The sequence below is a fragment of the Myxocyprinus asiaticus genome, chromosome 35, assembly GCF_019703515.2.
Source record: "Myxocyprinus asiaticus isolate MX2 ecotype Aquarium Trade chromosome 35, UBuf_Myxa_2, whole genome shotgun sequence".
NCBI classification, from domain to species: Eukaryota; Metazoa; Chordata; class Actinopteri; order Cypriniformes; family Catostomidae; genus Myxocyprinus; species Myxocyprinus asiaticus.
The window spans coordinates 18,058,344-18,083,963 of NC_059378.1; the positions used below are offsets into that span (position 1 = coordinate 18,058,344).

At 38.3% G+C, this 25,620-nt stretch overlaps 1 protein-coding gene and 1 pseudogene across 1 annotated transcript; both read left to right on the forward strand.

Moving 5' to 3' along the window:
- Positions 1–1,733: 1,733 nt before the first annotated feature.
- Positions 1,734–4,932, forward strand: LOC127425827 (keratin, type I cytoskeletal 13-like). Its single transcript, XM_051672114.1, has 8 exons — positions 1,734–2,303; positions 2,760–2,842; positions 2,980–3,136; positions 3,255–3,416; positions 3,579–3,704; positions 4,220–4,440; positions 4,565–4,578; positions 4,683–4,932. Exons 1-8 carry the CDS (start codon positions 1,818–1,820, stop codon positions 4,727–4,729), a joined length of 1,296 nt encoding a protein of 431 aa, XP_051528074.1. The 5' UTR covers positions 1,734–1,817; the 3' UTR covers positions 4,730–4,932.
- A 12,177-nt stretch (positions 4,933–17,109) lies between these two features.
- On the forward strand, positions 17,110–19,252 carry LOC127425828 (keratin, type I cytoskeletal 13-like; annotated as a pseudogene).
- Positions 19,253–25,620: the final 6,368 nt, after the last annotated feature.

The following is a 25,620-nucleotide window of genomic DNA, read 5'->3' on the forward strand; positions in this document are numbered from 1 at the left end:
TCAAATTCCCAAATTATCTCCCAGTGAAACCTACTGTTTTCACAATTTTTAGCTCTGAAAAACAGAAGTCATCAAGCACAGCTAAGTTAATTTTGTTGATTTTGACTAAAAGCAACCATAAATGAAATTATTTTAAATGGCTTCTCTCTTTCTCACTTTTACATACACATTTTGCACACACAAAGTTACCAAATTTTTGCACTGGGGATCAAAGTTTACCCTCACCCTCTCTCTTTTTCTTTCTCTCCCCATTGTTAATGAGTTTGGTACAGAACTTTATGCAAGTTCCAGATATGACCTGGAATGAGGGTGGTTCACTGGTCAGAGATAATATTACACACCTATCAAGCCAAATCCTCTACAAAACATCTGCTTGCACTAACAGACACAAAACATGCTCACACACATACACACTTCCAATTCCCCAAATCTCACCACCCATGCTGCCCTAAAAGGTATATGTTGACTGAATCAACAGATCTTAGTGTAAAGAGCATAAAGGTATATGTTTTAAAGGTGTTTTAAATTAAAAACATTAAACACATGCAAAAGATAATATTGCACACACATCTTTTGTGCTCCTGTCTCATTTATGCTCATTACATTTTTGCTCAACCATTCCATTCATTCTATTGCTCATAGTTTGAGTTAGGGGATGTTTTTTGTATTTAACTCAAATTGTGCAGCTGAGTTTTAAAGAGTTTTCATGGGCTCTTTGGACATAGGCCAGTAAGCAACCACTCAGAACACCTTAACAACCAAACAGAACACCCTAGCAACCACATAACATGTTAAAAGCACTCAAAAAAAAAAAAAAATTATCAATCATAATACAACACCCTAGTATAGTCGCAGAAAGTTTTGCACAAGCAAGCAACACTGACATTTTCTTCAGAATATATAAAGACCTATTTTTTAAAGATTATTTGCAAGTGGCAATTAAACTTTACTTCATGGCTCAAAGTAACTGACAATGATCATTTACTGGTAAGAGAACATTAGAAGTTGCACTAAGACTTGAACATCATACAAATATCACAATATGGATCTTTACAAACTTTATAGTCAACAGTGTCTGTATCTTTTCTATATCTTAATGCACAGATCACTATTACATTATAAGTGTAGTGCAGTGGATATCTCATACAGTCATTCTATAGGAACACATGAATTTGGACATGATTTTGAAATGCCATTTAAAATTCAAAATCAAATCAAAAGCTTTAATACAATCTGAGGTTGTACCAACTATTCACTTTATATTCACTTACTGCTTAATCAAACTAAATGCTGAATAAATAAATAAAACAAAGAGAGAAAAGCTTGCACAAGCACTTGCCCATAGACACACATACATCTGTATACACTCGGATTGTGTCAAAAGTCTAGCAGTCATAGGACACATACACAGGCACCAAAGACGGTTGGTGCAAGTAAGAAAGACTTGGTTTGATAAACTTGGGTAAAGATATTTTTTTCTCCAAACAATATCACTTTATATTCCAAAGCCTTGCGCTGCACCCATGGCACCCTTTGAAGCTACACTATAGACAGAGACATTCCTTTGCAGTTTCCTCACTAGGGTGGAAACTGATCTCTAGTTCTCAAGTCTCAACACTGGTGGTGGTTGCAGCAAACACACACTCACACACCCTCCCTCCACCCCCCTCCCCTCCACAAAGTTCAGGACCCACCCTCACGCTCCAACTCTATAAGAGGATAGAGCTAGACTCAAAGGCACCATCCTCCTCAGGCAAACTCTAACAGTTTTCTGTAGTTTCCTCTTTGCTTTCATCTCATCTCTGCATCCATCGACCATGTCGGCCTCCGTCCGCATATCGTCCTCCATGGGTCCCAAGACCATGACATCTAGGTCCATAGTTTCTCAGAGTCGCAGTGGTATTATTCCACAAAAAGCTCACAGTGTATATGGCGGTAGTTTCGGAGGAAGCACCCGTATCTCTTCTGCCTCTATGCAATCCAGAATTGGAGGAGGTGGAGGATACGGAGGCTATGGTGGAGGATACGGAGGAGGATACGGAGGAGGATATGGAGGAGGATTTGGGTTAGGAATGGTTGGAGTCAGCTATGGAGGAGATAGTGACTTGATCCAGCTGAACGAGAAGGCCACCATGCAGAACCTGAATGATCGTTTGGCCTCTTACCTGCAGAAGGTGCATTCTCTGGAGGTTGCCAATGCCAAGCTTGAGACCATGATCCGGGAGTACTATGAGAAGAAGGGGCCGGCTGCACAGAGGGACTACAGTGCCTACTGGAACACCATCAATGACCTGAAGGAAAAGGTACGGACTGGGAGGTTTAGGGGCAGATAAAGGGGTAAAACTTTTAAATATAATGCAAAAATTCTGATGTCTGAGGTTCTAATGAATGTGAAACAGAACAACTAAAAAATTCTAGTGCACTAAAGTGCCTTGGTTTATAAAAGCTGGCGAAAAACAGATTGTATACAATCACATACGTTCTATCAGTGAAAAAAAAAAAGGAAATAGAGTGAAAAGCTCCCTTGAGAATCCTTGAAACAGAATATGAACTGTTCTCATACTAAAGATAATTTCAGACATCTGACCCATTTGCTTTGAAAAAATGGCAATACTCTCATAGCATTATGTTTTTAAAATGATGGATTTCCTTTTTGTTTTTTCTCAAGGTCTGACTTTGTAGAATACAGTGGATATAGGAATGCACCTCATTTCTGTTCTGAATTGATTTATTAAATTGACATCTATGATACATTATAGATTAAAAATGCCACCATCGACAACGCCAACATCCTTCTTCAGATCGACAACTCCAAGCTGGCTGCTGATGACTTCAGAATAAAGTGAGTTCTCTCAAACAATGCTGACAACATTTTGTATGTTACTATATAACTTTAGCTTATTTATACATTAAACATATTGGTCAGGTTTAAACAATGACTGGTGAGTTCACATCTTATCCAACTTCTCCACCAATCAGATATGAGCATGAGTTAGTGATGCGGCAGTCTGTGGAGGCTGACATCGCTAATCTGCGTCGCTTGCTGGACCAGACAACCCTGACAAAGGCTGACCTGGAGATGCAGATCAAAGGTCTGCAAGATGAACTGGCGTTTATGAAAAAAAACCACCTGGAGGTTTGTAGTAGTTTTCCTGCATGAGAATCAGCTACTCTATGTCTGACTGATTCTGCAAGTTTGTGCCATAATGTAGAGTCAGTTGGAGATCTGATGCATGAATCTTGTGGTGTTACAGGACTTGGCAGCACTGAGGTCTCAGTTGACAGGCACTGTGAATGTGGAGGTGGATGCTGCTCCTCAGCAAGACCTCAACAAGGTTTTGGAGGAGATTCGTTCTCATTACGAATCCATCATAGGCAAACACCGCAGGGATCAGGAATCCTGGTTTAAGGACAGGGTAAGACTTTGTCATTTTGAATCCTAATTTGACTTTTGATCTCACTGATAAACCACATATTACAGCTTGTAGCTTGTAGTGGTGATACCACAGTAAAAAAATACAGCTTGAATCATGATATATTGTTCTTTAAATCATATTGTTTTTCTTTTCCTCTTGAAGACAGCACAGTTGAACAAAGAGGTGGCCATCAGCACAGAGACCATACAAACCTCCAAGTCAGAGATGTCAGATTTGCGACACACCTTGCAGAGCCTGGAGATCGAGCTACAGTCTCAACTCAGCATGGTGAGATATGGGTGGAATGCAGGAAATGAAGGAGAGAGATACTGTAGAAAGAAAGAATGCAGCAGTGGAGAGGGGGGTTTAGTAATAAATTACTGTATGTGAACCAAAGTCAGGCCAAAATATTACATAAGAGGTTAGGTAAGCAAGCCAAGAAAAGGGCACAGTAAGGGAGATGTATTAAAAACAGATGGAAAGGAGAGAGAGTGTGAGATATTTAAAGGATGCTTTAATTTATAATGCTCTCCAAATCCCAGAAAGTAGTTGAAGTACACAGGGAAGAATGAGTAGAAGCCATTTAGAGGTGTCAGTTGTCTGAAAATTCACCTCTTTTGGAATCCGTTTCTGCACCTTGGTGGTGTTTTTCTGATACAAGGCATAACCCTTTATAACCAAAGTGAACTGAAATCAGTTAACTCATTGTGGTCCGTTTTACAATGCACAAATACATTTGACAGGGTCTGTGGATTAATGCAATGATTCCTTTATCTTTCTGCATGTTCTCATCACCCACACAGAAAGCATCACTGGAGAATACATTGGCTGACACAGAGGCTAGATACAGTGCTATGTTAGCAGGCTTCCAGAACAACATCAACATGCTGGAAGCAGAGCTGTGTCAGATGCGGGCTAGCATTGAGCAACAGGGAAGAGATTACACCATGTTGCTTGACATCAAGAGCCGCCTGGAGCAGGAGATCGCCACCTACAGAAGCCTCCTGGAAAATCAGGACATAAAGTAAGATCATCTGAATTTAATTCGGAGTTCTTAAAATTCAAGATGAGTCTATTTTACATGGGAATAATGCTAATCTTGTTCTGAAATGACTTCACTAATGCATCTTTTCTTATTTGTCCTTTAGGACTCAAGTACAAGGTAATTAAAATCTACCTTTGTATATTGTGGGGGTATGGTCAGTTTCAGATACTCAATATATACTGCATATTATACATTAATACTCATTCTCTCTTGCCATTTAGGTGGATCTACCACTGTCACCACTACCATCTCACAGCAACGTATATAGAACTAAATGCAAAGCAGACTGCTTTTTGAGACAACATCCAAACACAAACACACATTTGGTTTTGAATGAGTGTAGAGAAATGTCATTCATGGTACTGAGAACAAGGAAGCAAGTGTTACAAAAAGAAAACAAAACTGCACTACATTTGTGTTGTTATGTGTGACAAAAACCTGTCTCTGAAAATAAAGCTGCTGCCAAAAATACTTCATACGTTACTCTTTTTGTCTCCAGAACTATGGATTATATTTTAAATATATGGTCTATATTTTCAATAGATTTCAGAGCCGAGTGACTGAAACAGAAAATCCCCAGAAAACAATCAGTTTTAGGCTGTAATGATGAATCACATACGTAGGCTTGTTCAAAATAACTTGTGCCCTGAAAACACTGATTTACAGTAATCACCACAAAAGGAGAATTTAAGAATCAAAAAGAGATAATGAGAGAGAGGAAAATAAATAACTGAGATCAGTCTTCGCAGTGTTACTCAGGGGCTATCTCTTCAAAAACAGCCACACAAAAGGGCTTTACATGTTGACTGGAAATTGATCCATCACAAAAGCAGTGAAGGGAAAAGGCATAGGTCATACGTTTTGTTAAAGAAAACTGACTTCCCCTTTATCAGTAATAATCTTTGACCCTCATAAATTATTCTGATTGTGTAAATTGAAAAACGCGAATTTAGCAAAGAGAGGAGAACCAGATAGCGCAACACAATCTCATGAGGAAAAAATCACTCCAGCGACTTTTAAAATGTATTTCAAATGTCCAACTGGTGCTGTATTCAACCTTTTTAAGGATTCCATTACTTTACCCAAACTGATTGTTTTTCTGTCATCTGTCATCATTTATTTATTACTTTATCATTTTTTTTTTTTGAGCTGAGGCTTAAAAAATGCACCACCAAATAATCATAAAAGCAATGCATTTTATTTGTCTAAAATATGTAATATGTAACTTCAGTTATTGTGAATGTACATTTATCTGTGAAGTGGTTTTAATTGTTGAGAAGTGGTTATGGTTAGGGGTAGCGGTGAGTTAGGGCCTCAAAAATATTTATAAAATAGTATAATGTGACTATAGTAATATATATGTACTATGAATATAATAAAACATATTGTGGTAAAACACACTTTCAGAGCCTTTTATGGAATCCTCCCAACTGAGGTGTGAATGTCACAAGAGGGATGTTTAAATGGTGCAGGATAAAAGTCACTAGACTGACGTTTCCCTTATGCACACTTGAGATTGAAAAAGAGAAAAGAAAAGAATATAGTATACTGTATTTAATGGCACGCATAAGAAAATATGATTTGGCAACTATTCCATTCATTTTGGCTTTGTTTGTCTACAATTAAGGAGAGGTTTGTTCTACACTAACAATTACAACATGTCAAGTAATGACAAAAAAACAAAAATCTTGACAAAGACACAAGAAAAGCTAAATGCATTATTCTTCAAAAAGAGTTATTGAAATAGAGAGAAAACAGTGAAAATAGTGAAACTCTCATAAATAATATATACCTCAACATAAAAATTATATAGGCGTGGCATTTTGCTCAGGTTTTGACTGGTCGTTTTGAGACTTGCTGAGATCTTACCATTTTATTTTACCAGTGATGTTGACTTCAGGAAAAGCTAAGCATCATAGATTGAAATGGTGTTATCCTCTGTTTGTACACCCAACATCTGCAGATACTGCACTACTAACCATTCATGTTATGTGTTTTCAAGAAATAGAGCCTATTATGATCCATCCAGTGTATCCAATGTAGCTAGCTAAGCCTCTATATACAAAATAATTAGCTAAACTAAAACTGAAAAGCTGAAAGCTACAGTTTTAGTTTGGAAAGCGAAAGCAGGTACACACTACAATCTAAATGACAAAAACACCTTGATCCATTTAAGCTACTTCATCATTTATTTATACTTATACACCTTTTTCCTGACTTCTCCATGGGCGGCGCCATTACAGCGAGAGACTTCCTCTTGGATGCTCCACACTTCCGCTTATTTGTTGTTATCAGCTAGACTAACGTTACTAGTGATGGCGAGCAGCGGTGGCTCTGGATGAATATGCGCTTTTATAGGGTGTTATAACAACTACAGGTGGCTTAAAAACTACTGTAAAATGAATGTCACAACAATAAGCCCCCACGAAAGCTGCCAATGCTGAAACATTTAGAGTAAAACCAGATGTAATAAGCACAGGTTGCATTAAACTAATTCTCTGTCACTTGCTATTTTTTAAAACATTGACAGATAACTCCAAATGATGTCTGTCATTTTGGAAGATAACAAAGATGAAAAACATTTAAACCAAGCTCCTTGTTTTTTTTTTATTAATCATCTTTACGAGGTTCATATCTCATGACACGCTGAGAGTGTATGTGAATGAGGTAGAGACAGAGTTGTTGTCGGCAGAGTGCATGAGAAGGCGGCACTTGTTAATGCAGAAATAATGCCATAAATCTGAAGATTTTTAAATAGAACCTATGATGACCATACACCATCTTTTCACAGACATGTCCTCTTTTTCTAACCTTAATAAAGCATCCAGCTGGATTTCTAGATTCCCTAAATATTCGGGATTTGGCTGTTTTCATATTGAAGTGTACAACAAGAAACGCTATTAAATCTACCGCATTATATTTGTGGATTCTCTCTCTGTGTGTGCTGTATGCAGGCCCGTAGCCGAAGGGATCATAGGAGGAAGACACCCCTCCTATCATATACTCATAGTGCTCTTAATATTTGTGGTAAAGGACATTATTTCTTTAGTTTAGGTTATACAAATATTAGGCTATATAACGTTCCTTATTCAGCAGCATTTAATGCACAGGCACACTAACCTCAACAACGGTAACTTTAAAAAAACACATTATCTTTTATCAGAAAATTCATATTTAACGCATTCATGCATATATTACATAAAACGGAACTTGAAACATAATTTTATTTATAAATGACTATTAAAAACATCCCCAAAACAGCGCCCAAACCTTGCATAGACCTACCTCATTAATTATTCAAATACAACAGCCAATGGCAAATCTCCAGCAGCAGAACTTTCAATATTTATATTTTTTTTTTTTGTGTTAGTAGTGGTGTTTATTAAAATTACAATATGCAATTTGGGTGTAGCATGTTGTATATAAATCATATAAATAAGACATACAGTAAGCATATAGTACCGTAGGTTTATGTCATACCGTGATTCCTTTGCACAGCTGCATGTGCGCATTGCATGCGATCTCAAAATCAAATTTTGCCAGTGATGTGCAACAACATTTATCAAGAAAAGTGCCATGGATATAAGAAAGTGGTTTAAAGATTCAACTTTGACAAATATGACTTTGACCATCAACATCAACAGGAGTGGAGAGTCTGGAGACATTAATGAGGTGGTAGGAGGGGAAAATGAGCCTTACGAGACACAAAGATAAGGCGCCGGCAGAGCAGCAGGTGGGTGGCAGTGGTCTTTTTCTCTCCCTGTTGAATTATACTGTTAAGAAAGACCCTACATTGGACTGGCTCTAGATTGCTGTAACACATTGCCCTGTGTTCCTCTGAGTGATGTACATTGTTGCCAACTACTTTCAATGAAAAGTAGCTAAAAGTCGCTAGATGACGTCATGCGTTAATTAGCATATTCATGATGTCATCACGTCGTATTTGCATTCTGCCTTGTGTCAGCCCTTTACATCTTTTTGCTTCTCTCCTACTTTCTGTGCTCACATACTGTATTTCAATACAGCCGAATTCCCAATAAAGCTGTTCTCATATACATATTTGTTCTATTTCTGTTGTCAGACAACGGAACGAGTATGAAATAGTGACTGAAATGCCACCCAGTAAGACTATATGTTAACCAGTATTCACTTCCAAGCAATTTCCAAGCTGCTGCCCTGCACTGCTAAAATCCTGATTATATAACATAAGTTAAAGACACAGGCTGTGTAACAGTGAGTGATAAGCAAGTATAATGGTAATATAATGGATAAGAAAAATAATGGTCAAATTAAATTGTTTAAATTAAAACAAAGGAGGAGCAAACCATACAGATTATTGATTGGTCCTTGGCAACTCTGTTTGCACATGTGCAGCTCATTCAAGTCTGTGTCAGCTGCCGTGCGGTGAACTGAATGTGCTGCTCCTCTGTCTGCCACCACTGAACAGAGTAGACTCAGAGAGAGGTGTGCCTGAGGCGGGAAAGCTAGACCTCGCGCATGCACGGCAGTACTTGCGACTCTTCTATGGAAAGTAGCAAAGGTTTGTCCAAAAAGTCGCTAGATTTGTCGCTAGGTGATTTTTAGAAAAGAAGTCGCTAAAGGGGTCTGAAAAGTCGCTAAATCTAGCGACAAAGTCGCTAAGTTGGCAACAATGGTGCTGTAGTTGCTGAAAAGCATCGTGACCTGCTGAGTGTTTTGAGTTCGCTGAAAAGCATCGTTACCTACTGAGTGTTTGGAGTTCGCTGAAAAGCATCGTGACCTGCTGAGTGTTTTGAGTTCGCTGAAAAGCATCGTGACCTGCTGAGTGTTTTGAGTTCGCTGAAAAGCATCGTGACCTGCTGAGTGTTTTGTGTTCGCTGAAAAGCATCCTTACCTACTGAGTGTTTGGAGTTCGCTGAAAAGCATCGTGACCTGCTGAGTGTTTTGAGTTCGCTGAAAAGCATCGTTACCTACTGAGTGTTTTGAGTTCACTGAAAGCATCGTTACCTGCTGAGTGTTTTGAGTTCGCTGAAAAGCATCGTTACCTGCTGAGTGTTTTGAGTTCGCTGAAAAGCATCGTGACCTGCTGAGTGTTTTGAGTTTGCTGAAAAGCATCGTTACCTGCTGAGTGTTTTGAGTTCGCTGAAAAGCATCGTGACCTGCTGAGTGTTTTGAGTTCGCTGAAAAGCATCGTTACCTGTAGAGTGTTTTGAGTTCACTGAAAAGCATTGTTACCTACTGAGTGTTTTGAGTTAGCTGAAAAGCATCATTACCTGTAGAGTGTTTTGAGTTTGCTGAAAAGCATCGTTACATGTTGAGTGTTTTGAGTTTGCTGAAAAGCATCGTTACCTGTTGAGTGTTTTGAGTTTGTTGAAAAGCGTGAGTGAAGTGAAACCAAAAATAAATCTTACCCAAGTTGGACTCGACATCTCCTGCATCCTTCTTCCCATTATGATGGACCCGAATCACTACATCATGTTTACGAAGTGTATAGGCATAATGCAAATGGGTTTTGGTGAAGTTAATTAATTTAATCTCAATTGTTGTAGGCTGGACTATCTTGTGTTTTGTTGTTCTGTTTTAATATTGAACTTGGTCTATTTCAATTATAATAAATACAGGTTGTTATTGTTTTGGTCAATGTCTGTTTCTCAGATCATAAAGTGTGCCCCCCATGAAAACGAAATGCCCCCCCATTCTATATGTTCTGGCGATGGCCCTGGCTGTATGTCTGTGTCTCTCTCTCTTTCACACACACAAACACACACACACACACACACACACACACATGTTGATGCAGCTATCATTATGAGGACTCTCCATAGACATAATGATTTTTATACTGTACGAACTATAGATTCTATCCCCTAACCCTAACCCTAAACCTAACCCTCACAAAAAACTTTCTGCATTTTTACATTTTCAATATAAAATCGTTTAGTATGTTTTTTTAAGCGATTTAAATTATGGGGACACTAGAAATGTCCTCATAAACCACATTTATAGCATAATACCCTTGTTATAACCAGTTTGTAACCTAGAAAAAGGTCCTCGTAAACCACTACGTAAACCCCCCCCCCCCCCCACCCCCCCACACACACACACACACACACACACACATACAGGGCGTGTGCAGCGAGGGCTCGAGTCCAGTAACTTTACCATGCAAATGTGTGTGATTGTGTTCTCATCTATTCGGGATTGCCGTCGAAACCTAATGTCCATACGCAGACATTAGTGAGAAAGTGATTTACGTTAAGTAAACACAGACTGTTCTTCCGTTGTTGACTGTTTTTAGTGATCTTATAGTGCTTGGTAATGGGAATAAGTTGCGAAGCAGAAGTCTGTTGCATCGGCCTTGGAAGAACGTGCTAAGCATAATGGGTAATTTCGCTGCCAGTGAAAAAGGTGGATACATGAAATATAGCAAAAGAAGGACAACTAATAGTTATCTGTGTTGTTCAGAGTAGCCTATTTAAGTTTTTCAAAAATCCCTTTTCAAAAAAGCAGTCTACTGTGGTGTTACCATGGTACACTGATGGAATCAGATGGTAATACTATGGTAGTACATTTTTACATATTCAAAATAAGATTATTCCTTACAGAAGAAAGTCTGAGTCTCGTTGTATTGCTCAGGCAGCACTGTCTATTCACAGGTGCAATAGCACTACTGATCGACACGGGGGATTTGACCTGCTCTGTTTCCAACCTGGGCCAGTTCACCCCTCCTTAGACGACTTGGTGGTCCCGGGCTCCCCCAAGAACACCATATCGATACCGAACTTAGCGCGGACACCCGATCGGCATAGTCCACTGCAGCCCAGAACCCCTGAACTCAAGCGATCCGTCAGACTCAGCCTCCTAGTTACTTGGATTACAGATGCACGCCACTGCGCCCGGCGAAAACACCGACGAGCTGCACCGGTATTAAATAGTGCATTCAGCACCCTCTAGTGGTAAAAGTACATACCACCCTCCATCAGAATATGTCATTGACAGGGTGTGCTGCTTAAAATACATGTCTCCTGATCATTCACCTGTAATGAAAGTCCTATACAGTTCGCTTTATATAATTGTGATGATGACATTTTTTATGAATTAGATAAGTACCAATTCCTGGCCTTAAATATTTCATACCTGTGATTAAACTGTATTTTGCATTATTTTGTATTAAATAGTATAATAATATATTATTATACAGATCATATAAAATATTTGATTACTAGATAATATAATAAATAACATATATTACATAAAATGTAAAGTGATTTCCTAAGAGAAAAGCTCATTGTTGGCACAGAAACCTGCATGTGCATGAACAGAATAATTCATATCAGTCTCATCTTATATATCTTACATGTGATCTATGTGCACATCAAACACTCAACACATCACTGAGACACAGTGATGGAAAGAGATTTGTTTGTGGGACCATAGGACAGGAGACTATTGAACGGTGCTCTGAGTCTGAAGTAGTTCAAAATGTGTTCACTGTAATTAAAACAATTACAGATGCTGGAAAAACATTCAAACGCACTTAAAAATTAGTCGATGAAGGACTATACTAAAATGAACAACAACAACAATAAAATCAACTTCTGATGCATTTGAAGTGTAACAATTTCAGATTCAGGATATAGGATTCAGTTTGGTGTCTTCCAGAGGCTTAAGTTAATTTGTTTAGAAGAAAATTGTAAACAGGTTGTTTTACAAAGTTTGTGCATCAGAGTTATGCACTGTGCTTTTTTTGCACAGTGAGTAACCAACAACTTTAACCAGTATAATTTTGCTGTGCTTTTTAAAACCCTGCATATACAGTATACATGTAATTTAAAATAGTATGATAATATACTATTTTTTTACTAATAACGTATTTTATCAAATAAAATAAAACCCACTACTGTTGAGTGATCTTTGCAAGTTGATGCGTGTGACCTGATAAAGGGTGGTGAAACTGTCAGAGATCATCTCACATCACTCCCAGGGAGTTACCTGTCAGACAAATCCTCTATAATCATCCACTAGCACCAAATGACATAAAATACATGCTAACACACATACATAAAGTTTCCCAAAGATCATCACCTGTACTGCCCTAAAACACTGAAAGGGATATGATTTTTAAGCCCTATCAAATTGCAAAACTTAAATACATGCAGAAAATGTAATATTGCACACTAATCTTCACTCAAATAAAAGGATGTCTCAGAGACCGATTCCAAAAGGAACGCATTCTATAGAAATTTGAAATACCATTGCTGAGATTAGAACGTTTTAAATCAAATCAAGAGCTGGAAAACAATCCAAGGTTGTGCGTGGGTTATCCGGACATTTAGGGGGCCCCTAGTCGGATGGCAAAACATTCAAGGGGAATCTCAAGTCCAGATAAGAATGCTCCCCATTTACAGTATACATGTTATGATTTATTAAGTTAATATTTCAATGTTCTACAATATAGATTAAAACTGCCAACGTCATCCTGCAGATCAACAACTCTAGGTTGGCTGCTGGTGACTTCAGGACAACCAATTTGATGGATACAGAGCAATATCTTTAGTTTGTTTATATAAAGATCATTGGTCATGTTTAAACAATGATTGATGAATTAATTGCACATCTTATCTCTCCACCAATCAGATATGAGCATGAGTTGCTGATGCGGCAGGGTGTGGAGGCTGACATAGCTAACCTATGTCACTTGCTGGACCAGACGAAACTGACAAAGGCCAACCTGGAGATCCAGATCAAAAGTCTGCAGGAAGAACTGGAATTCATAAAAAAGAAATCATTTGTAAATTTATAGTAGTTATCTAATAGCAGAATCAGCTTTCTTTGATTGATCCTGAAAGTTTGGGCCATAATTACAGGTGCATCTCAATAAATTAGAATGTCATGGAAAAGTTCATTTATTTCAGCAATTCAACTCAAATTGTGAAACTCGTGTATTAAATAAATTCAATGCACACAGACTGAAGTAGTTTAAGTCTTTGGTTCTTTTAATTGTGATGATTTTGGCTCACATTTAACAAAAACCCACCAATTCACTATCTCAAAAAATTAGAATACATCATAAGACCAATAAAAAAAACATTTTTAGTGAATTGTTGGCCTTCTGGAAAGTATGTTCATTTACTGTATATGTACTCAATACTTGGTAGGGGCTCCTTTTGCTTTAATTACTGCCTCAATTCGGCGTGGCATGGAGGTGATCAGTTTGTGGCACTGCTGAGGTGGTATGGAAGCCCAGGTTTCTTTGACAGTGGCCTTCAGCTCATCTGCATTTTTTGGTCTCTTGTTTCTCATTTTCCTCTTGACAACACCCCATAGATTCTCTATGGGGTTCAGGTCTGGTGAGTTTGCTGGCCAGTCAAGCACACCAACACCATGGTCATTTAACCAACTTTTGGTGCTTTTGGCAGTGTGGGCATGTGCCAAATCCTGTTGGAAAATGAAATCAGCATCTTTAAAAAGCTGGTCAGCAGAAGGAAGCCTGAAGTGCTCCAAAATTTCTTGGTAAACGGGTGCAGTGACTTTGGTTTTCAAAAAACACAATGGACCAACACCAGCAGATGACATTGCACCCCAAATCATCACAGACTGTGGAAACTTAACACTGGACTTCAAGCAACTTGGGCTATGAGCTTCTCCACCCTTTCTCCAGACTCTAGGACCTTGGTTTCCAAATGAAATACAAAACTTGCTCTCATCTGAAAAGAGGACTTTGGAACACTGGGCAACAGTCCAGTTCTTCTTCTCCTTAGCCCAGGTAAGACGCCCCTGACATTGTCTGTGGTTCAGGAGTGGCTTAACAAGAGGAATACGACAACTGTAGCCAAATTCCTTGACATGTCTGTGTGTGGTGGCTCTTGATGCCTTGACCCCAGCTTCAGTCCATTCCTTGTGAAGTTCACCCAAATTCTTGAATCGATTTTGCTGGACAGTCATAAGGCTGCGGTTCTCTCGGTTGGTTGTGCATCTTTTTCTTCCACACTTTTTCCTTCCACTCAACTTTCTGTTAACATGCTTGGATACAGCACTCTGTGAACAGCCAGCTTCTTTGGCAATGAATGTTTGTGGCTTACCCTCCTTGTGAAGGGTGTCAATGATTGTCTTCTGGACAACTGTCAGATCAGCAGTCTTCCCCATGATTGTGTAACCTAGTGAACCAAACTGAGAGACCATTTTGAAGGCTCAGGAAACCTTTGCAGGTGTTTTGAGTTGATTAGCTGATTGGCATGTCACCATATTCTAATTTTTTGAGATAGTGAATTGGTGGGTTTTTGTTAAATGTGAGCCAAAATCATCACAATTAAAAGAACCAAAGATTTAAACTACTTCAGTCTGTGTGCATTGAATTTATTTAATACACGAGTTTCACAATTTGAGTTGAATTACTGAAATAAATGAACTTTTCCACGACATTCTAATTTATTGAGATGCACCTGTATATGTAAATAATACATGATAAACAGGATCTGGTGAAGTATCCTAATAATAATTTTATTTATATAGCACCTTTTAACGATTAAGCACAAAGTGCTGCACAAAACATAAAATCAAAAACACAACATATTCAAATAGTTATAAAAGCAAGTCTATACATATTAGTTTTTTAACAAGACTTAAAAACAGACACAGAATCATGTGATCCAGGGCAGGCTTTTCCATAATCGTGGGGCCTTCACTACAAACACTCTATCACCTTTAGTTTTGCATTTGGATCTTGGAACAGCCAACATTTCACGATGAGAAGATCTAAGAGGTCCAACTATTTCATAAGGTCTTAAAAGTTCTGCAAAATATTTTGGCACTGACCCATGTAATGCCTTAAATAAAATCTTAAAATCAACCCTAAAATGAATTGGTAGCCAATGCAAAGAAGCTAAAACTGGAGTAATATAATATAAAGAGTTTGTGTCAAAAGTCCAGCTGCAGCATTTTGCACTGATTGTAGCCGTGCTAAAGTGAAATCAAGGTGAGACAAATTAAAAGCATGAATAAGCTTCTCTGTATCCCTAAAACTCAAAACATGTCTAACCTTGAAAATGTTCCTTAACTGATAAAAATAAGATTGAACTAACTTCCAGATGTGATATTCAAAATTTAAATTTGTATCAAAATAGACTCCCAAATTTTTCACCACCTGCTGATTATTTGGGACCACCTGTCTAAGTGCTGACACAACCTGTCTTCTTTTTTTAGAATCATAACCGATTGTAACAACCTCTGTTTTATCAGTTTTTAACTGAAGAAAATTGCATGCCATCCAATATTTTATAAATCCTATACACGCTTGAAGAACATTTAAATTAGTCAGATCATTGGGATTCAACGACAGATACAGTTGCAGGTCATCTGCATAGCAATACAAATTAATGATGTATATTCAAATCATAGAACAAAGCGGTAACATACTGTATATAGTGAAAACAATGTTGGCCCTAACAGGGATCCTTGTGGAACACCACAATTAATTTTTGAAAAGGAATACATCTCATCTCCAACAGACACTAAATTTCCTATTCGTTAATCAGGAAACAGTTGTCTAAAGCCACCCCAGATGTTCTCATCCATCTCTATCAAACGTTGCAGTTAAATCAAGCAACACTAAAATGGAGCACTCTCCAGCATCCTCCCTCTGCCATCAATAAGTCATCGGTCACCCTAAGAAGGGCAGTTTCTGTACTGTGGTTTTCTCTAAAACCTGACTGAAATTTCTTAAAAATCTTGTTATCCTTCATTACCTTCAATATTTGCTTAGCTTCAGCTTTTTCTAATATCCTACCTAATCTTTGACCTTGGAACTTACTACATTGAAAAATGCTTTTATAAATGAATCCAGCCGCATGGTTGTAGCTGTTGTCATCAGTGCCAGCAATGCAGCACAGATGCACATTCCATTTCTCTATAAATAGCCTTATATAATTGTAGCCTTATATTTTTATTTAACAAAAGTTAACCTGTAAAGCCTTGAGTGACTATTTTAATCAGAGACCTGACTCATAAGTGTCGTTACAGGAGATGGTAGCACTGAAGTCATATAAAACACATTCATATTTTAATCTGAGACCTGACTCATAAGTGTTGATACATTGCATAGATTTTCTGTGCAAGCAGGACACAACACAAGCGTCCTTTTGGTTTCAGATTGTGATTCTCCTTCTCACAACTGCAACCTGAAAACAAACATTTGTAGTTTTCTTTAGCATTAAATCTCTGATGATTAGTTTCTGGTAGGTTTCTGGTGCTATATTCACTTACTGCTTGATCCAAAATAATTGATTTATAAAAACAAAAATTAAAAAAATAAATATTATCCGGCATGACTGGCTCAGCCTCCCTTTTCCACCCCTAACTGAAAAAGGGAGGACAGCTGGCACATCACACCTGCACACACACAACATAAACTTCTGTACTTGTACACTCAGTGTGTTTCAAAAATCTAGTTGTCTCTTTGCACTCCCTCCATTGAAATCTCAAGGATGATGACATTCCTTTGCAGTTTCCTCACTAGGGTGGAAACAAAATGCTGGTCCTTGTGTCTCAACATTGCTGGTGGTTGCTGGCACAGGGGTCTGGCACACACACACACACACACACACCCTCCCTCTCCCATCCCCAAAGGGCAAGACTCACCCTCGAGATTACTGTATAAGAGGACAGTCCTGGGCTTAAAGGCACGATCATCCTCAGGACAACTCTTGGTTCCCTGTAGTGTTCCCTCTGAGTTCATCTCATCTCTGCATCCATCCACCATATTTCGTCTTCTGAAGCTCCCGGGATAATGCCTGAAAAGTCTCCACAAAAAGCCTACAGCATGTATGGCAGTGGTTTTGGAGGAAGCACTCGCATTTCTTCCACTTCTGTTCGGCAGAGTGGCTGCTACCCAGATATGCAGTTCAGAATTGGAGGGGGATATGGTTATGGTGGAATGAACAGTGGAGGATACGGTGGAGGATTTGGTGCTGGGATTATGGCTGGAGGCAGCTATGGAGGGGATGGTGACTACGTCCAGCTGAATGAGAAGGCCACCATGCAGAACCTGAATGACCGTCTGGCTGCTTACCTGCAGAAGGTGCACTCTCTGGAGGCTGCTAATGCCAATCTGGAGAAGCAGATCCGCGATTTCTATGAGAAGAAGGGGCCAGCTGCACCGAGGGACTATGGTGCCTACTGGAACACCATCAAGGACTTGAAGGAAAAGGTAAAGTAAAATGTAATGCTGAGATTATGATGAATATAACACATAAATGCAAAGAGTATTTTGAATATAGAAGTTGAAAGAGTTTGCAGGAGTGCTGAAAATTATGAAGATACCATCTATTTGCAAATATTGTACATAGAGGAAGGAGAAAGACAAGCCTGTTTGAGAATCTTTAATCAGGAACATTTGGAAAGGGCTTGCAAAACTGTGGAAAAATCTGGAATCCTCTCATTGTATTATCTCATTCTGTTTTGAAAAATAGTGAATTTCCTAGTTTGCTTTTCTTAGAGTCTGATGATCTGTGGAGAATCAAGTCCATATTGAAATGCTCCATATTTAAATATGTTTTGATATTAAATGTATATATCAATGTTGTACATTATAGATTAAAACTGTTACTGTCAACAATGCCAGCATCCTACTGCAGATTGACAACTCTAAGCTGACTGCTGATGATTTCAAGTTAAAGTGAGTAGCTGTGTAAACCGTAAAGTTAGTTAAACAATGTTGATAGCGTTTATCTGAACTTGGATGCAACCAGTTTGATGGATACAGTGTAATAGCTTTAGTTTGTTTATTATATTGATAATGTTTAAACAAAAACTGATGAATTCATATCCAGTTCTACCTCCCCATCAATCAGATATGAGCATGAGTTAGCTATGCGGCAGTGTGTGGAGGCTGACATTGCAAATCTGCGTCAACTGTTGGATCAGATGAAACTGACAAAGGCCGACCTGGAGAGCCAGATCAGAAGTCTGCAGGAAGAACTGGACTTCATGAAAAAGAACCACGAAGAGGTTTGTAGTAGTTTGTCTGTAGCCAAATTTGCTATAGGTGATTGAACCTGAAAGTTTGGAACATAATTAAATGTGCAAAGGCTTATAATCAGGAGTATCCCATAATGCGTTCTGGTGAATTATATTACCTAGCTTTATGTAAAAAAATGTAACAAAAATGAAGCCTTGAGTAACTGTCAATCAGAGACGTGACACATGAGCGTTGTGTGGTTACAGGACATGGCAGCACTGAGGTCTCAGCTGACAGGCACAGTGAATGTGGAGGTTGATGTTGCACCTCAGCAAGACCTCAACAAGGTTTTGGAGGAAATACGTTCTCATTACGAGGCCATCATAGAGAAACACCGCAAGGAACAGGAAGCCTGGTTTAATGAAAAGGTCAGATTTGTTCTGTCTCTGTCTCTTTTATTATGAATCATGATTAACATTTAATTAAATAGTTGTCTGTTGTTTCTCTGTAAGACGGCACAATTGGGCAAAGAAGTGGCCATCAGCACAGAGACCATACAAACCACTAAGTCAGAGATCTCAAATCTGCAAAAGACCTTGCAAAGCCTGGAGATCGAGCTACAGTCTCAACTCAGCATGGTGAGACACAGGTGGAATGGGAGGGGCAAGGGGTGGGGTCTGGGCTTAAGGGCAAAGCAGACAATAAAATTGCTGCCTTGATTTTAAATGAGTGATAAATGAATACATTTTTAAACAGCAAAATTACATTTTAAACGGCCTATACATGAATGTAATGATTACATTTTTATGTCTGCCCGTTCTCATCACCCATACAGAAAGCGTCAATGGAGAGCTCACTGGCAGACAAAAAGGCTAGATACAGTGCTATGCTAGCTGGCTTCCAGAAACACATCAATATGCTGGAAGCAGAGCTGCGTCAGTTGCGGGCTAGCATTGAGCAACAGGGTCTAGACTATGCAGCACTGCTGGACATCAAGAGCCGCCTAGAGCAGGAGATCGCCACCTACAGAAGCCTCCTGGAAAATCTAGACTTTAAGTCAGTTTATCTTTTAATTCATAAGAGTTTTGAGTGTCACAAGACCTGGATCATGGGTCTTATGTTAGATAATCATCTGAAATGACTTCACTAATGCGTATTTTCTTCTTTGTCTTCTAGGACTCAAGTGCAAGGTATGTCAGATTTCTCTTTGGGGGAATGGTCAGTTTCAGGTACTCAATCTATGTTGTACATTATGCATTAACTCTTTCTCCTCACTCTTCAGGTGGACCTCCAAATGTCTCCTCAGGCGGACCTCCAACTGTCTCTTCAGGTGGATCTCGAAATGTCCCCTCAGGTGGACCTCAAAATGTCCCCTCAGGTGGATCTCGAAATGTCCCCTCAGGTGGATCTTCAAGTGTCTCCTCAGGTGGATCTCAAAATGTCCCCGCTGGTGGACCAGCAATCCCGATAAAGCAGACCACCACCACCACCAACACAAATCGTATCTACTAAAAATTGAAGACAAATAGACAAAAAAAAAGACAAAAATTTGAGGCAATATCCAAACATACACCCACACATAATTTTAAGTGTGTGTCCAAGATGTCAGTCATTATAGAGCTGTTCAGCAATGACGTCAATTTGTAAGTGAACCCGGAAGTCTAATTTGCCATGGGTTCCCTCTGAATTTTCCTATGGGTTTTTATAATGGGGTTTTTGGACTTATGAGTAAAAAAAGGTCTGTGGTAAATATTACTTGATGAAACGTGGACGTTTTGTACTGCAACATAAATTACACACATTCATACCTCAAATGTGAATTTTGAAGCCGCCGTGCATCAATTTTTTTTTATATAATTCAATACGGCTTCAAAATTCACGTTTGAGGTATGACTGTGTGTAATTTATGTTGCAGAAAAAAAAGTCCATGTTTCATCAAGTAATGTTTACCACAGACCTTATTTTTCTCATAAATTCAAAAACCCCATTATATAAATATATATATATAGGATATGTATAGGAAAATCCCTTCCGGGTTTTTGGACTACAAGCTGAACAGCTCTATTAAAAGAGAACTAGATTACACTCAGTTTTTTGTGAAGAAACCCTTTCAATGAAAATAAAACTGCCATCAAAAACACCTCTTATATTACTTGTGTTTGTTTGCTTTTTCTCTCAGAACACGATCACATTTCTAAGACCAGAAAATATATCCTTTATACTGTTTGATACAATGTGGTTCCACAGAGTTAAAAGTCATTACAATGTCTGCTGTAGGTTCCATTTTAACTGGGTACCAAACTGGGACAATTATGTATATACTTAATAATGTCCTATGATATAAATGTGTAATGCCGCACACAAAGTACAGGAAAAGAACGCAGAGGAGTACAATATTCCAGATAAATGATATTAAATCTGTTTGAAGTTTAATAGCATATATGGGAATGTATACTCAAATATAGATGTGTGTGTGTGAGTGACTTCTAGAAATAAACAATTAAATGTAAATATGTTAATTAATTTACAATGATAGTAAAATACATTATAACTGTTAAACATTTATGTAAAGAATTTATTACACTAGTCTATGAGCAATTACAGAAATGCTGGTCTGAAAAGAAGAAGAATAGCAGATTTACATAAAAATATACTTTTGTATGTGTGTGTTTTTAATTTATGAATCAACATACAGTACATATACACCGATGAGCCAAAACATTATGGCCACTAACAGGTGAAGCAAATAACATTGATCATCTCCTAACATGGCCACATGTCAATGTCTGGGTACATTAGATGGTAAACGAACGATCACTTCTCGTAGTCAATGTGCTAAATGCAGGAGAAATGGGCAGGAGTAAAGACCTAAGTGACTTTGACAAGGGCCAAAATGTTATGGCCAGATGACTGGGTCAGAGCATCTCTAAAAAGGCAAGGCTTGTGGAGTGCACCCCATCAGCAGTGGTGAGTACCTACTGACAGTGGTCTGAAGAGGGACAAACCACAAACCGGCGACAGGGTGTTGGGCTCCCAAGGCTCATCGATGCGCTAGGGCAACAAAGGATATCCCGTCTGGTCCAAACCGACAGAAGGTCTACTATGGTATAAGTCTCAGAAAATTTTAATGATAGTTACAGGAGGAATGTGTCGCAATCGCACCCTGCTGCGTATGGGGCTACGTAGCCGCAGACTGGTCAGAGTGCCCATGATGACCCCTGTCCACCGTCAAAAGCGCCTACAATGGGCACTCAAGTGTCGAAACTGGACCTTGGAGCAGTGGAAGAAGGTCGCCTGGTCCGATGAGTCTCGTTTTCTTTTACCTCGTGTGGATGGCCGTGTACGTGTGCACAGTTTACCTAGGGAAGTGGTGGCACCAGGATGCACTGTGGGAAAACGGCAAGCCAGTGGAGGGAGTGTGATGCTCTGGGCAATGTTCTGCTGGGAAACCCTGGGTCCGGCCATTCATGTGGACGTCAATTTGACACGTGCCACCTACCTAAACAACGTTTCAGACCAGGTACACCACTTCATGGCAATGGTATTCCCTGATGGCAGTGGCCTCTTTCAGCAGGATAGTGCGCCCTGCCACAAGGTGTTGCCCTGGCCTCCAAATTCCCCAGGACTTGAAGAATCTGTTGCTAATGTCTTGGTGCCAGATACCACAGGACATCTTCAGGGGTCTTGTAGAGTCCATGTCTCGGTGGGTCGGCACTGTTTTGGTGGCACGCGGAGGACCTACAGCATTTTAGGCAAGTGGTCATAATGTTTTGGATCATCTGTGTATATTAACATTTAAACATACATAAATACATACAGTGTCATTGCAGCACATTTTCATATGGAAATGTCACTCTAGCGACTTTTATCCTGCATCACTCTGTTGCTTTATTCAACTCATTTTGGAAGATACTATTATTTGATCAAGGTTAAAAGTTAAAATGTTAAAAATGAAATTACATTAATAATTTTATTTTTATTTTGTTTTCTGTGGGATTGTTTCTGTGGAATGTCCAAGCTGCAACTCAAAAAAATGACAAAAGGACAATAAAATTATGGAATCTTCCAAACTGATGTGAGAACGTCAAAAGACTGACGTTTTCGTGGTTCAGAATAAAAGTGAGTGACGTTTCCCTTATGAGCAGTGTTGGGTAAGTTACTAAAAAAAAGGAATCCACTAAAAATTACTAACTACTTCTTTAAAATTTTAATCTGATTGCCTTACTGATTACGTCATTGAAAAGTAATCACATTACTAATTAATTTACTTTTAAGTTACTTTCTAAAACTTTTGTCACAAAAATTTTGTTTTTCCATTTAACAAATTCAAAATAATGTCTATTTTCTCCTTGTTCATTGTCGCACACACTTAAGCTGTCACAGAAACACAAACAGACGTACATATGAACATGTGAATTCACAATTTAATTGCATTACAAATAAATAATATTTTTTTAGGAATATTTGTAACCCAAGTAATATACTTAAAAGTAATTACTTTCATTGAAATTCAGTAACTAGATTACAGTAGCTTGTCACGTGTGAAAATACTTCTATTTTACAGTTTTCTAAATTTATATACTTTTTCCTAACACATTATTTCAGCATGTACAGTATGACTGTTATCAGCATAGAAATTTAAGTGAAAAGTTGAATTGAAAACTTTAATTTCAGAATTTCTTAGTTCCTGTTGTCCCTATTTTTCTTCAATGACAGCGTGCACTCGAGCTGGCATGCAATCTAAAGTTTGTGAAAACATGATTCATGTTATCCTAACATGATTTCAGAAAGTTCCAAAGATCTTTTGTGTTTTATATGGAAGCAAGGAAATCTATTTCGTACACATGAGTTAACAATGTCATATACGTCATGTGTCATATCAACATTGATCTATACTTTTATATAGGCTACATGGAAATGCTTTTTTTTTTTTTTTTTTTTTTTTATATCACTGCAATCATTCATTAATAATGTTTTTCTCTGCACTACAATACACAATGCTGCTGATATGATCAAACCAACTTTTATAATTTATATTTAAAGCCTTCAAATGTAAAATATTATTCACTGAAAATCTTCTCCTTTGCTACTGCTCTTAAATCCCATTCTTCATTACGCATATAATTAATCCGTCATGTGACAAACGAGAACCAGTGGTGTTTGGTGTTATGACATCAAACCTGCTGTGTAAACATGCTATTGTTGTATCGGAACTCAAATGAGAATAAGATGTCAAATCTTCAGCAGAGGGGAAGATTATAAGCAATTGACTTAGTGCAGGTCATATTGGCAACAACCTTTTTTCTTTTTCTTTTTTCTTTTTTTCGGTGCTTGACATTCATGGTCACTATAAACTGTTCCAGTATGGAAAAGAGCTGAGTAAAGATTCTTCAAAGTTTCTCTTCAATGTTCACAGAAAAATAACAGCATAGGTTTGGAATGCATAAGGGTGAGTAAATAAAAGGAATTTTCTCTCAGTTTCAGTTTTTGGCTTGTTCAGCTCTCCATGGTTTACCTGCCTGTTTCGGGCTCCCCCTCTTGGTCATGAGATGCTGTTATGGGTCTTGGGAAGAAATTTCACGTTTTCCAGGGGGAGGTTGTATAAGTGTTGCATTTTGTCATGTTGAAACTCTGGGACTTTAGAGGTGAGGGTCATATTAACATATAAGATACATTGCAAAATGCACAATAAAAACTGTCCTAGTAATTGCTTTAATTTGTGAACAGACTGAGGGTTTCTCCTAATTAATGTTGAATATTCCCCACATCATTCATAGTTCATTACAAGCAAACATTTGCTCATTTAACATTTTTTGTCCATACGTTTTTTTTTTTTTTTTTTATAGTTGTTTGTTCAGTATAATTTTTCACATTAAAAACTGTAAAAATCCAAAAGTCTGAGTCTCGTTGTATTGCTCAGGCAGCACGGTCTATTCACAGGTGCAATAGCACCACTGATCGACACGGGGACTTTGACTTGCTCAGTTCCCGACCTGGGCCGGTTCACCCTTTTTAAGCGACCTGGTGGTCCCAGGCTCCCGCAGGAACACCATATCGATACCGAACTTGATGCGGACACCCGATCGGCATAGTCCACTGCAGCCCAGAACCCCTGAGCTCAAGCGATCCATCAGACGCAGCCTCCCAGTAACTTGGATTACAGATGCACGCCACTGCGCTTGGCGAAAACACCGACGATCTGCACCGGTATTAAATAATGCATTCAGCACCCTCTAGTGTATGAAATCAGAATATTATCTCCCTTTTTGTCTCTCACTCTTGACAGATTTAGAATAAAGAAACTTGATTGGCACACAAGCACAGTTTAATATTTCATTTAGACTTTCAGAGTAGACTACTCACATGCTACTCAACATATATATTTCTTTTCCAGATAAAATGTAATTGACCACAATTATGGTCTGTCGTCATTGTAAAGACGTCTCATCGGCAGTCGTGTGTTTAAATTATAGCCTAACCATTGCTGAATAAGGCGAACACAGTCAACAACTATAGACTACAAACAACTTAAATGTAAAAGAACAAAAGCTGCTGATGGCGAATGAAAATGTGGTTTCAGGATCAGATTTACATCTGGTGTGTCTGAGATCTTTAAAAAGGACAAATTGCATTTAATTAGATTTTATTCTTGAATAACTTGAAATATAAATCGAAAATTGTGATTAAACAAGTTACTTTACAAAGTTTGTGCATCAAAGTTACTTTAATGAGAACCTGTCTTTGGTCTCTTCTTTTCTATTCTAAACCTTTTTATTTTTCTGTTATGTTTCTGGGTGGATCATTTTCATTTTTAATTGAGAAAAAGTTTGACACATTACCCATACTTTAGCTTCAGTATAATTTATCCTTACTGTATCCTAACACCTCTGTTGCACCTAAATACATGCATGTAATAAAAAAATAAAAATAAAGTAAAATTATTCAATAAAACTTAATCATTGTTGGTGAGTGTGGTACCCAGGTTGATGCATGTGACCTGGTGAAAGGGTGGTGAAATAGCTGGAGATTATCTCATATGACACACATACATAATTAAAGTTACCAAAAGTACCACCCAGAAAGGGAAATACTGACTAAAATGTACTGAACAACAGACCTGAATGTCAAGAGCATATAGGGATGTTTTAAAATGCTAAATTACAAATGTTTAAAAAAAAAAAAAACATGGAAAGTTGAAACACTGGACACAGAACATTAGAAGTTGC

Excerpts from the sequence above, each read along its gene's own strand:
- LOC127425827 (XM_051672114.1), top strand. The coding sequence starts at position 1,818 with ATGTCGGCCTCCGTCCGCATATCGTCCTCCATGGGTCCCAAGACCATG. Across the intron at positions 2,843-2,979 it reads GCTGATGACTTCAGAATAAA|ATATGAGCATGAGTTAGTGA; the intron begins GTGAGTTCTCTC and ends TCCACCAATCAG. Across the intron at positions 3,417-3,578 it reads AATCCTGGTTTAAGGACAGG|ACAGCACAGTTGAACAAAGA; the intron begins GTAAGACTTTGT and ends TTCCTCTTGAAG.